Below are 12,993 nucleotides of genomic sequence, written 5' to 3' on the forward strand. Positions count from 1 at the left end.
GAATTCTATAAAAACTCACACTTTTCGCAAAAGGGTACCACAATCAAGACCTTTGCCTGACAGGGTGAAGTGGTCCATCACTTGCAGATCTCCACCAGACTGATTCCTTTGTTCACGCTACTTTTCCTTATAATATGAGGTAAGCATATTACTAACATTGTTATATCTTACATGTATTGGTTGCATTGCTATAAGGTTTTGAAACTATGTTTTGGTTTTAAGAGAGTGTTATATTGAATGAAACTGAAATATAGGAGTGGGTGCTTATAAACTGCTTGTGTTGGAACTTGGAGGTCTGATCAACCTACCTTTTTCCAAAAATTAAAAGCATTTTAATAAACCGAAGGAGCATTGCTCTGATTCGTAAAACTTAAAATAACTGAGTCTTGATTGTCTTTCTTTTCGATTAAATAAAGGTTATATGAACATACCTACAGCTCGTCCAGTGCTCGAACATAAACCACTAGGAGTTTATAACATCTCTGTCCTCCTAACGTCTCCCCTGAGTTAAGAGTGTGTGCAGAGTAAACAGAAAATAAATAAGACCGAATAAAAAGAGTACGTGAAAATCTGCAAAACGCAGCAGACGTGACAAACTTCATCAATAATTAATTTTAAAAAGATTAATAATTTTATAATAGCCTATAATAAGAAGACGTGGAGGAGGATTTTTTTCACATTTCCTTATTTTATTTCACTAATTTTGAAGTAAAGATTAATACAGTTTCATATAATTTCATCATGTTTTTATGAAACTATGGTTTTATTTTTGTTATATTTTACAATATTATTATCATATAATAATAATAATAATAATAATAATAATAATAATAATAATAATAATAATAATAATAATAAACGATTATTATTAGTTAATTGAAAAATTATCCCCTTAGGTTTAACTTTTTTAGGGTTAATTCACAGCACTGATAGTTTACCTATATAATAGTAATTATTATGAATTTAAATATCAGACTGGCTGTACAAAGTTTAATGATTTAGAGCATTTGATTAAATAAATAAAAAGATGTGCATGTGTGTAGCTAGTATGAAAAGTCTAGCATGCCTTTGTTTATATAACTCAGGCTAGATTACATGACACACCTGGGGTAATCACAGCAAAATAAAAATGTACTCTAAAACTTTTTATGAAATTATCAGCATTCTCCAAAACAATGTATTTTCTAAATTACACTAAATTATATGCTGATAGTATTTACAGAATTGATTATGAACTTAAAGATAGACAGTAATGCTATAGCATGCTCTTGTATTTATGTGTTACAGTTAACCTCATAGTATTACACTGGCAAACATAGCATTACCAAGGAATAAGCAACATGTAGTACAGTTAATGTATCATCTTTTTAGGACTGGGCTTTATTCATGGAGGCAAAGACATACAAGTACAGTAAGCCTTGTTCACTAATTATAATCACTAACATGGAGGGCAGACACACGTTGTCTTTGGACATAGCCGGGATCCAAAAAAAGGACGGGAATTAATTCATTTGTTACAATTAAGCAGCTCACTTGCTCTTCGTGTTTAACTTTAGTATAAGTTTTACAGCAAGGGTATTCTCAAACAGCTGCTTTAATACTATAACAAGGGCATAACGCAGTTCATGGTAAGTGGTTTTATACAGAACTGTAAACCCACAAGAGATACAACATGACAGTCCAGACACAGCAAAAAACAATAATTAAAAAAAAACACCCGCATATTCATTAAGATGAACTACACCACTGCTAACCATAAAATCGCCCATCAGCCATTACTTTCTGCCATCTTGGAATCAACAGTAACAACTGACCAGCTCATTGGCAATATTTATAGTTACAATAAACACGCTCATAACATTTACACATGAAATGTAGGTTTTCATGCGAAACTGGGCGTGGATTTTCCTGTGTGTTCTGTCATTTACACAAGTAAATGAGATTTACCCTATCTCTCTCTTTGGCCATTTTTTTCAGCCACACACCTGATTTACCCAAGTAATTCACCCAAACGTGCATGCGCATTGCCATTTCACGTATAAATTGACCTGCATGGAAACCCCATGAATGTTAATTATGAATTTAAAAAGAAGCCAATGAAGAGCCCTTACCAGAAGAATTAGATACATGTGATGACCAGTACAAAGAGGTATTTCTTAAAAATGTTGTAATCAAGCCAGTACTGGGCCACAATCAGTGTGCTATCTGGGTTCCATTTACTACAAAGTATATATACCTCTTTGCAGGAGCATTTTATGGCATCAGTCAAGAGGAAACTTAACATATTTATCAAACACATACTAAAGAAAATATGGTAAATCAGAGTCAAGTTCTTGTTAGGGTGTTACTTATAATGAAAATTAACTACTGTATATGGTATTATAGGACAAGTGAAAATTCACTGGCATTCTTGTTCAATGGGATTCTAAATTCTGTTCTCCTGCGATAACAGGACCAATTCATAGTGTAGCACAGCACAGCAGCTGAAGGACTGACTGGTGTTGCAGTCAGACATTTAATTCAATTAGAATTATGGTGCTGCTATCCTTATGGCGGCTTTTAAAAAGCACCTAATAGCACAACAAAGCTGATTCAATTGCTGAACTGACCTATGTCATTCAGAAATCTAAAGTGTGATTGCTCGAATGAAAACTGTGCTGTTACTGGCCATAGCTGTGGTACTTTTAAAGTTTGAAAATGGCCATTTTCGTGAATGGCTTAGGCAGGATTTTGTGGTACAGTTCTGTTTCGTGCTGAACATTGCTTGTTAAGCCTGTTCTAAACCTAGCCTAGATGAACTTGGACACAATATTTTTTGGGGGCTTTTTTTAATCCACCGTTCTCCATGGGTGAATATTTGAAATGAATCAAAATCTTCTGTGCATCCTGTCTTGTGTGGACACATCAGGCTACTGCCTAGGAGCAGAGGACAGTAGTTCAAACAGAGGTGAGCCAGGTGGCTAAGGTCATGATTTGTCCTAGCACAGTTTCATTTCAACCACAATGCAATATTGCTTTTAATTTGTATTGAGCATTTAGTTTTATTAACACATTCAAATCGACAATCAACCTACACACTTTCTATCCGCAGTGACAAGGTTATCATGGAGGGAGCCAATGCATACTTATAGGTGTCACAAATCCTATATCTAGAAAACCACTTGCCCAGTTGGGATGAAACCTGCTAAGGACATACTTTAATACTTTCAGATTCATTATTATGCATATGATAATCTGGTTTTATTGCAGGCTGTCTGTCGGCCTGTATGTCAAAAATAATTGTTGGCATATATCCAACGAGCCTCTTCCAATTACGAGGAAACTTGCAAAGGACATTGCTAGTAAAAATGTATCAGGCTATCAGAATCTCAGGGTGTATGTAGGCACTGTTTCCTCCCTGGGTCACACTATAGTTTTATCTGGAGAAGGACTTATTCAATGACAATTAAACCTGGTTTTGCACATTCTTTTGTACAAGTTATTAAGAGAATCAGAATTTGGGGAATCCGTACCTCTGTTTGTGAGCCTTCATTTTTACCTGTACATTCATTTTTTTTTTTTTTATATATATATATATATATATATATATATATATATATATATATATATATAGAGAGAGAGAGAGAGAGAGAGAGAGAGAGAGAGAGAGAGAGAGAGAGAGAGAGAGAGAGAGAGAGAGAGATACACACACACACACACAGTGGAACTTACAATAATAGCATACCAGTCACTACATTTATTTTGATATGGCCTGACAATCCCCTCAAATTTTCAAGATATTTTCAATACATACTCCAGTATTTCATTGAAAGAAGAAAAAGTAATATTATAGAAGTGAGAAACAGAGTGCTTCACAGGGTCTGTGTTATTGATTTAATCAGTGGTGGGTCTCAGAAAATGGGATGCAAGTTAAAGAAGCATGCAGTGAAAATCATACTGTTTCAGTTTGTGGGACTGATCTGAAAATAAACATTCACTCATGGGGTTTCATTGAAGAACTAATTGGACATGCTTTATTAACTGTGAACAGCTCACCAGCTAACATATAAACAGATGTTAAGAGTTAGTTAATATATAGTAACCGATGACTAAAACAGCAAACATCAGATCACCACTTTGGGAATGTTAACTCCAAGTCGATCATATAATTGAAATGGGGTAAAACATGTTCAGAACCACTTTTAAAGATGTTACTGTCACGGTTTGATATTGATGTTCTTTTATATCTGTTTATAAATAGGCTACTATATACAAACAACATCTGGTAACTTGGAAGCTAGAACAATTAATAAACAAAAAAAAATGCCCATGATTTGATTTGCTGATTTGCTGAAATGTACGTAACTTTAAACAGAACTGACAACTCTTTTATTATATTGTTATTGTTTTATTGATTTATTGCACAATGGCTTACCTACAAGGCAAAGAAGAACACTAAAAAATATATATATACTGTGGTCTCAGAGCCTTGTTCACAACAAAAACCTTTACAATCTTTTTTTCAAGTCTACCAGTAGAGGTCAGTAAAGAGCTATACCCAAAGCTTTACATTTCAAAGAATAAAAAAAAAGAAGATAACATCACAGTGAATTACCACACTGTTCCTTATCTTGAAACAATATCTTTCTTGAAATGTTAAGCTGAAGTAAAGGGAGAGTTAACATAGTAAAATCTGTCTTCATGTGTAAAATGTTTATTAGTTAGGTTTCCTTTTTGATTGAATGAAGTGCTTTAGAAAGACATTCTCGTTCCTGTCAGGTTTAATTAGATGGTGGGATGTTCATGTCCTGATGTAGAGCAGGGATAAACAGAACTCTTTCTCTGATGGCTGTTTTCAGAGTCGCGTCCTTGCTGGAGTCCTTTTTGGAATGCAAACGAGTTCCCTTTGGTGCAATGGACTGTGATTTGTGACTCTTCAGCTTCCGCGGGTGGTGTTGCAGAAATGGTGTATTCATTCAGTAATTCACTCTCCAGCAAATTGTCTTCTTCTTCTTCATGGGATTTATGGCAGAAGGTCTCTTTTTCTTTAGAGTTTCTCCACTTCATCCTTCGGTTCTGGAACCAGATCTTCACCTGTTGAAAGAGTCGTGGATGACATCAGCACAAAACGCATACTGCATTTCAAATGCAGAGTTAGTGTAATAGCAAGTGTTGTGTGATGCAGACCTCGTTTGGTGAGATGAGGTTAAAAACTTTGTAACCAAGTCTATAGGCTACTGTTTAGCACAGAGGTTAAGATCCTTGTTTGCTGTGTGCATGGTTGCTGTTCCTGCCCAGCCTCTGAATGGGTACATTGGTGCCAAAATCTTATAGAATAGGATTCTAACTCCTGTCAGTGAGATGAGGATCAAAGATCTGGAATGCAGTCTATCCAAACTCTTTTGCATACTGGTTAAGACACCCAGTCTTTCTGTTACACATGGGATTTTTTCACTATACTGCCTTAACAATATCATTTATTTATCTAATATTAAATTGCTTACCTGTTTAATATCTTACTGTACGTGTTCTCTGGGACTCTCTATTGTTGTTTCTGTTTAGACCAGGCTTGCGAACTATTCAAACAAATACTGCTTCTGAAAAGTCTCCTTAAAAGTGAGGTGTTACACATGCTTCAGCGCACAATGCTTCATCGACTGTACAGTGAAGGGTTAACTGCATAGTGCATCGTTAATATGCTTCCCCACCTCGCTTCCCTTGAGGAGTCTTTTTTTAGATGCAATATTGGAAAACAATGATCTAATCATCTTAACAGAAACAAGAGTAAAGAGTAAAAAAAAACACAATAAAAGGGTACTGATCAGCTGAACATCAGTGTCAAAGTGGGTGGCATTTGATTTTTTTTAAATAGGGGCAAATTTATCTTTAAAATGTACAGGGATTGGTAAAGAAAATAAAAAAATACACCACACACTATTGTGTATGGACTGTACTTCGCATGACTGATCAATGTGTTATGCAAATCAGGTTCCACAAAAGCTAATCTTTTTTTGATCACACAATAGACAAGAAAGCCGCTCCACGAACTAGTGGGTGGTTTGTAGGCATACAATGGTGCTTCCCTATCCAAGACTGCAGTGCTTGATTCTCTTTTCTTTTATCATACACAAACCCTTCCAGTAATGTTGGGATACAGGATGTTAATTGGAGAATTTCCTCTTCATAACTCCCCCATGCACTGTACTTCACAATATAAAATGCATACTATAAGACCCTGAGGTCTGAAGACAGATGGAGTGCTGGGTTTATTTAACTTAGGAGGAAGGCCATAGACAACCCATGTTCATGGTGTATACTCTCTATATTTACATAAATCTATTTATATAAATACATAAAACAATAGTCGGTACCTGTGACTCCTTCAGTCCAAGGTGTTCTGCAAGCTTGTTTCTATCTGTTTTGCTGATGTATTTCTGCTTGTGAAAGGTTTTCTCCAGGTCTTTTCTCTGTTCCTCTGAAAAGACAGCTCTTTTTAGAATCCCTCTCCTGGACTTGGTATTCACTTCTTGGGGCCATCGTGCGAAGCTGTTGCTGCCTTCTGAAGTAAATATAAAGAACAGAATATAAAAAATGATTGTGGTAGTTTATTGTACTGTAGTAGACAAAAAAATAATTTTCATCTGTACAATATCTAAAAAGGATGAGGTATTTTCTACTATTTCAGCTGATTAGATCTTATAAGTTAATACATGGCCTTGGACCTGTTTATTTGAGTGAGTTTCTTACTCACAATGTCCTTGGCCGCAGATCTTTTGGCATTCCCTCGATCTGGCTTAATGGGCTACAGTACCAGGGCTTTTAGCTCAATGCTCCCCAGTTCTGGAGTTCTCTCCACAGTATAATCAGGTGTGCAGAAATAAATGATATTTCCATGGCTCCACTGAAGACTTTTCTTTTTGATTAGGTTATTGCTTTAATCTAGTCCTGTAGGATCAATTGTTTCTTGCTTCAGCACGCTTATTCCCCATAATATTGTTAAGGTTACCCAATTCACATTATTAATGTTATCCTATTAGGAATCCAACTAAAAACAAATAGAAAGGTGTACGTATATAATATTTTTTAAAGTGGTATTTTTGATCTATTATTATTATTTATTATTATTATTATTATTATTATTATTATTATTATTATTATAGTAGTAGTAGTCATAGTAGTAGTATTGTAATGCTTATTTAATTCTCAAAATTATGCTTTTAGATGGTTCATGCAATTATGTTTTTTAGTGGTTTAAAATAAAAACAAAAATCTATGTTCTTTTTTTGTATTGAGTTTGAAGTGCATGGTACATGAACTAATCCCAGTTCACAATGATAAATGTCTTCTTAATCTGTAGGACAAATCTGTATTTTGCTGGTATGCAGACCACCTGGAAGGAGCGCGTAAGGTGGTTAGTCGCGCTCTCTATTTCGTCATTTAAATCCAATACCTTCCAGATAAATGGACGATTAATAGGTCACTTCCAAAATACTAGCGCATCTGCCCTTCTTAATAAGCAATCGAAACATTGAGTAGCTCGGGTTATTCAGCAAGCCCCCTTCTAAACTCAGCTCCTCCACTAAATCTTTTTATTTTCAGGTAGACAGGGCTGTATGGGAAGATGAGCTAGAATAAGTCTATAAAAGTCACTTTCATTCACTGCTTTATGTTGCAGTCCAGGGTTTAAATGGTGTTCACAAACCCAGTTGGAATGTGAGAGACAGGAGAAAAGACTGACACACAGAGCTTCGCTTTTCGACCATACAAAAGGGCAACTGATCCCTGCCCAAGCCTTTTTAGAGCGCAATAGTTAGTAAAGTTCATCGCTGCAGTGAAAAATGGTGGCGGGGTCGCGTGTGGATGAGTAAAGTGAAAGTGGTGATTGGTCATGGTGCTGTCGTGCATTGTCACGCTACCCTGGCCATGTAAAGTACTCTGTGGGAAAGTGTCAGCCCCCTAAAAGGTGTTTAGGGACTCACAGCTCATTAAACTGCTAGCATTTGCTGCCTCACTTGTCAAGAATCATTTGACTTAGCAACCTTCCTTAGAGCCTTAACATATTCCTAAACATGGCAGCTGGGTAGTCCTGACACAGACCAGCCTTGTAACAAAAAAATAAAGACCGGTGTGATTAAAAGAGAAAAATAAAAATCTTCCGGAATTGTATTAGCTGTAGGAGGACTGTACCAAAATATGTAAGATCATTTAAAATGTCATGCTCCGAACCAGAAATATACAATAAGAAAAAAATAAAATGCAACGCAATTACTGGTAATCAAATTAAAGCTAAAACAGTCAGATGTGACAGGCTATCTTGTTATCAACAGTTTATAGTAGTAAATATGTAATTCCCAGATTGGCATTTTACTAAATGATTATCAGCTGCCTCTCTCGCAATGATATTTTCAAAGTTGTTAAAACAAAGTAGTATTTCACCTACTGTGATGGACATTTACACTTTGTACTGTGTCCTTTAAAAGCCTGTCTTTACTAATTATAGAAAAGATATAATGAACGGTATAAACATGTATCCTTTGTGGTATTGTTGCATTCTTCTTGGAAGAAAACAACTTTCATGGTAATACAAGCACCCATCACTGTGAATCTTATGAATAGCACCACTGAGGGTTTATTTGAGAATCAGCTCGTTGGCATTGCATCTGTAATTAGTTTTTCAGACCACATTAAATCCTGCTGCTCTGGTTTACAGATGAAGTCAAGCATTACAGATGAAGCATAACAACTTACTTGAAAAAGCAGTAGGGGGGGCAGGGAGAGGACAGGACCCACCACAGCAGGCCACAAGAAACTGTGGAGCCCTTGGAAAGACATTCTTCAAGAAAACTGTGAAAAGGGTTTCAATTATTCAGGGGAATCTCATCTGCCAGTTACTTCTTTGCACAATTTTGCACTCACTTTTTTGGCCTGTAGTGGTCTATTCGAAGCACCATAAACTAACATACAAGGAAATAAAGTCAACAATATATGTTTATTCTGGAAGTATCTGCATGAAATAAGCAGTAGACTTAAATTTTGTTTTGTAACTGATTTTAATACATTTTCTATTTTTCATTATCTACAGACCAGACAACTCAGCCAAAAGCCCATGCTTTTATATCTATATGGTGGACATTATATTCAGAAAAAAAGAGTGTTAGACATATCAATCCTAATACATATTCTGCTGTGTTTGTAAGCTAATGTATGTACATTGCTTGATTCTCAAAACATTTTTTTTTTCTGTATGGAAGAAACACCAATTACTGTTCTAAACAAAATCCTTCTTAAATGACTATGCACCATTTAAGAAGTTGGATTCTGTTATGTATAGCAGTTCTACAGTTTTACAGTTTCTTAGAGCCATTAAAAAGTTACTTCCAGTATGAATAATGTGACAAGAAAATACTAAGTGTGCTGGTTTATTGTCAAAGCTTAATACAAGGTGTTAACACCTGTTACTATTATACAATTCTAAACCACAACAGTATACTTAAAAGCCCTTTGATTAAATTAAATTGAATTTCTGAATACATTTTTCATTTATGTAATTTAATAACTTATAAAGGGCCGAACTCTAAGCTGACCACATCTTTGAAACTTGTTTTTAAAGACGTAGCTGTAAACAATAATCTGTTTAAATATTGTATTATTATTATATTTATTAAAAAAAAAAAAATATATATATATATATATATATATATATTATATATATCTATATAATATATAATATATATATATATATATATAACCATTAGCATTTTTTTTTAAAAGCTTAAGCTAGACTTTAATTATTAATAAACACAAAGGATGCCTCTCTCTTCTTGTTGCTCTCTCTCTTCTTACTGGGGTCCTGCTACTTGCTTTTCTAATACATTGTATCCTAACATTCATTTTAAAACCAAAACTTTATTAAAATTATATATTTTTTAAATGAACAAATAATAATATATTAATATATACCGGTATATTATTTGAAACTTAGACTTTCCGTTGGACTACTGAGGGCTTTTCGAAAGTTGAAATGTTCATATATATATATATATATATATATATATATATATATATATATATATATATATATATATATATATATATATATATATATATATATAATGTAATGAAGGGATTTATCATAAAAGAAACACAGATCTTATACTATAACCTTAGCTATTCCTTAATATTCAAACAATTTTACAATATAAAGTGTATAGTTCAATGATGTCATGGATCCTTCCACAATAACGTTTTCTACTCTGAGAGCAATCTTGGATTTTGTTAACAAAGAAATGCTATAGGCCTAATGTTAATACAGTACATATAGCTATTGCCAAAAGTTTGGCATCACCCGTTTTGCTTCATAAGGTCGAATGAAACCTGCTAAATAATGTTACATCGGCATACTGAATTACATACTGCTTTGTAGTTTTCCATATACCAGTACTTACAAAAAACTGACAAAAAATTAAGAATGTGACATTTCGAACCCTAACATGAAATAATCTATTATTATTACACCACCCGGTAGATGTTTGCTATACTATCCTGTAGTTTATTTGATTACCTATAGTTTTTTTGTATTATTATGTCTCAATCCTAAAATTCTAGGTGATGCAAAACTTTTGTCCAGAGCTGTACATTGAAAACGACTCTGAATAACTCCCAACTATTGTATTTGGTGTTAATTGTGATTGGAATAATGCATTACTAACATTTATGCTGTTAATGTTGATGATGTATTTAACGTTTATTTAAGTAGGACTGCTAGTTTACAGGTAACGGTAAAACAACTGTTGTAATATAACCTCCAAACAATTCATAAAACCTGCACAGTATTAATTGTATTATCAACTTTAAATTAATGAAAATAAATTAATACAATTATCTGATCCTGTGTTTAAATTGCAGATCCAAGAAACCATTTTTACTTTATGAAAAGTGTGTAATTCAAACCCCACCCTTACAGGCTATGCTTTTACCAATGGGCAAATAGTTGTTGTTTTATGTTATAATAATAGCTTTATGTTGTTACACATTAAAAAAGAATCTTGAATCTCAGTATATTTTTTTGGTAAAAATAAAAAATATATATTGTGAAACATATTAGACAATATATATATAAAAAAAATTGCAACTACAATATGTTTGCTTATATTTTCTAATATATGGGCATACTATACATTGTTTCGTACATATAATTTGTCCAATATATTTGATTAATCACAATGGGATCTGTTCAGTCATTAAAATATTAATCTTCCTTTTTCATACTTTTACAGGCAGAAATAAACGAGACTAGTATGGACTGTTGACTGTTTTATTTCATAACCTCAGGCCCTTTGTTAATTTTTTAAACAGTGGAGGTATTTTTTATCTACTCTCATTTAGATCAACTGAATATACCCCAATATATGTTACATTATTGGTTTGCCGTGTAACATTGATTTGTTGGTTGAATGGTAAATACCAAGCAGTCATATAAATAGAATGTCAGCTATGGTATGACGATGTATATTACCACACTATCTTTTGGTATAAAGCAATATATTTTGTTTCCTTAAGATTAACAGAGGCAGAACTTTCAACTATATTTCAGTTTGATGCATAAATTGAGTCTGTTCCAAGAATAAGGTGTCTCAGGGGCAAAATAATTAAGACCACCACTGGCAGTCTTCATAAATGGTACTTCAAACTTGATACAATCATTTGAGTGAAGCAAGAGCAGGTTACATGACTCAATGTAATAACTGATCAGACACAGCTTTTGGGTGGAAATTGAGTTCCAATAAATAATAATAATAATAATAATAATAATAATAATAATAATAATAATAATAATAATAATATAATAATAGTAATAACTAAATAATAATAATAATAATTAAATACCACAGCTTCCACTAAACAATCTCTCAACTGAGAGTACAAGAAAACAGTATACATAAATACCGAAACTTCCATCTACAATATATATTTTTTTTACCTCTCTAGCTAAACCCAACATGAGCCAGATATTCATTTTATGCTCACACAATGCACTGTTTATGGGTTGAATATACCTGCTTATTTATTTTTTCACCGCCAATTATAGCTCTAACACTAGCTGCGTGTGTGTGTAAGTGTGTAAGTGTGTGTGTGTGTGTGTATATATATATATATATATATATATAATATATATACCAAATATATATATATATATAGAACCTCTCCCCAAATGAAGTAGGTAATGTAGAAGTTTATATATATATATATAGATATATATATATATATATATATATATATATATATATATATATATATATATATATTATATATATATATCTACATTACCATTTGGTGAGATGTTTTATATGCTATTAAGTTTAGTGTAAGTTTTGTACCATTTCTTAGAATTTGTTAAAAACAAAGAAAAACACAGACAGCATGTAAAAGGGCTCCTGCATGCCTCTTTGGATTTTATTTATTTTTTTAACAAATTGGGAACATAAGTCAACTTGCGTAGTTTGTTTTAAAAAGAAAGACGGTTGTCTTACCTGGTTGAGGCTGCAGGATCAATTCCCTGTTTGGAGACTGGGCACGCTGTCTGTCTGAGGGGTTAACAAGTTGAAAACCCCACCTTGTACTAAATGGACCTCCTGAGGGGCTGATTTGTTCCGCAGTTGGACACAGTTTAACTGGCACGGGACTCACAGGGACCCAGAGGGCTGAAGTGTCCTGCGAATCCCCAGCCTTCAGCAGATTGTCAATAAGAAAACTCTTCCCCGAATTTCCGAATCCTGGAGGTTTGGGAGCATGTAGAAATGGATAGGAGCCTGCCATCTCCCAGTAAAGATTCTGGGCTGGAAGAGAACTGGGGACCATTGTGTCAGAAGGCCTGCTTCAGGGGAGGGTTACAAATCAAGGTTTCCCTTCTGTTGCTGTGGTTGTTGTTAACTGAACTTGCATCTGCAGCACAGGGCGGTTTTCTCCTCCAAGGGAAGTTAGCGAAAGTTTTGATAAAATCCAAAGATGTGGGGT

The 12,993-nt window shown here is 33.9% G+C and overlaps 1 protein-coding gene across 1 annotated transcript; it reads right to left on the reverse strand.

Annotated features, from left to right (window-relative positions):
• Window positions 1-3,755: 3,755 nt before the first annotated feature.
• dbx2 (developing brain homeobox 2) lies at window positions 3,756-12,993 on the reverse strand. The gene is made up of 4 exons (XM_041258547.1): window positions 12,510-12,993; window positions 8,728-8,823; window positions 6,351-6,538; window positions 3,756-5,073 (listed from the first exon to the last, which is right to left on the reverse strand). The coding sequence occupies exons 1-4, from the start codon at window positions 12,835-12,837 to the stop codon at window positions 4,765-4,767; spliced, it is 921 nt and encodes a 306-aa protein (XP_041114481.1). The 5' UTR covers window positions 12,838-12,993; the 3' UTR covers window positions 3,756-4,764.

Source organism: Polyodon spathula, chromosome 8 (genome assembly GCF_017654505.1).
Source record: "Polyodon spathula isolate WHYD16114869_AA chromosome 8, ASM1765450v1, whole genome shotgun sequence".
Taxonomy (NCBI): domain Eukaryota; kingdom Metazoa; phylum Chordata; class Actinopteri; order Acipenseriformes; family Polyodontidae; genus Polyodon; species Polyodon spathula.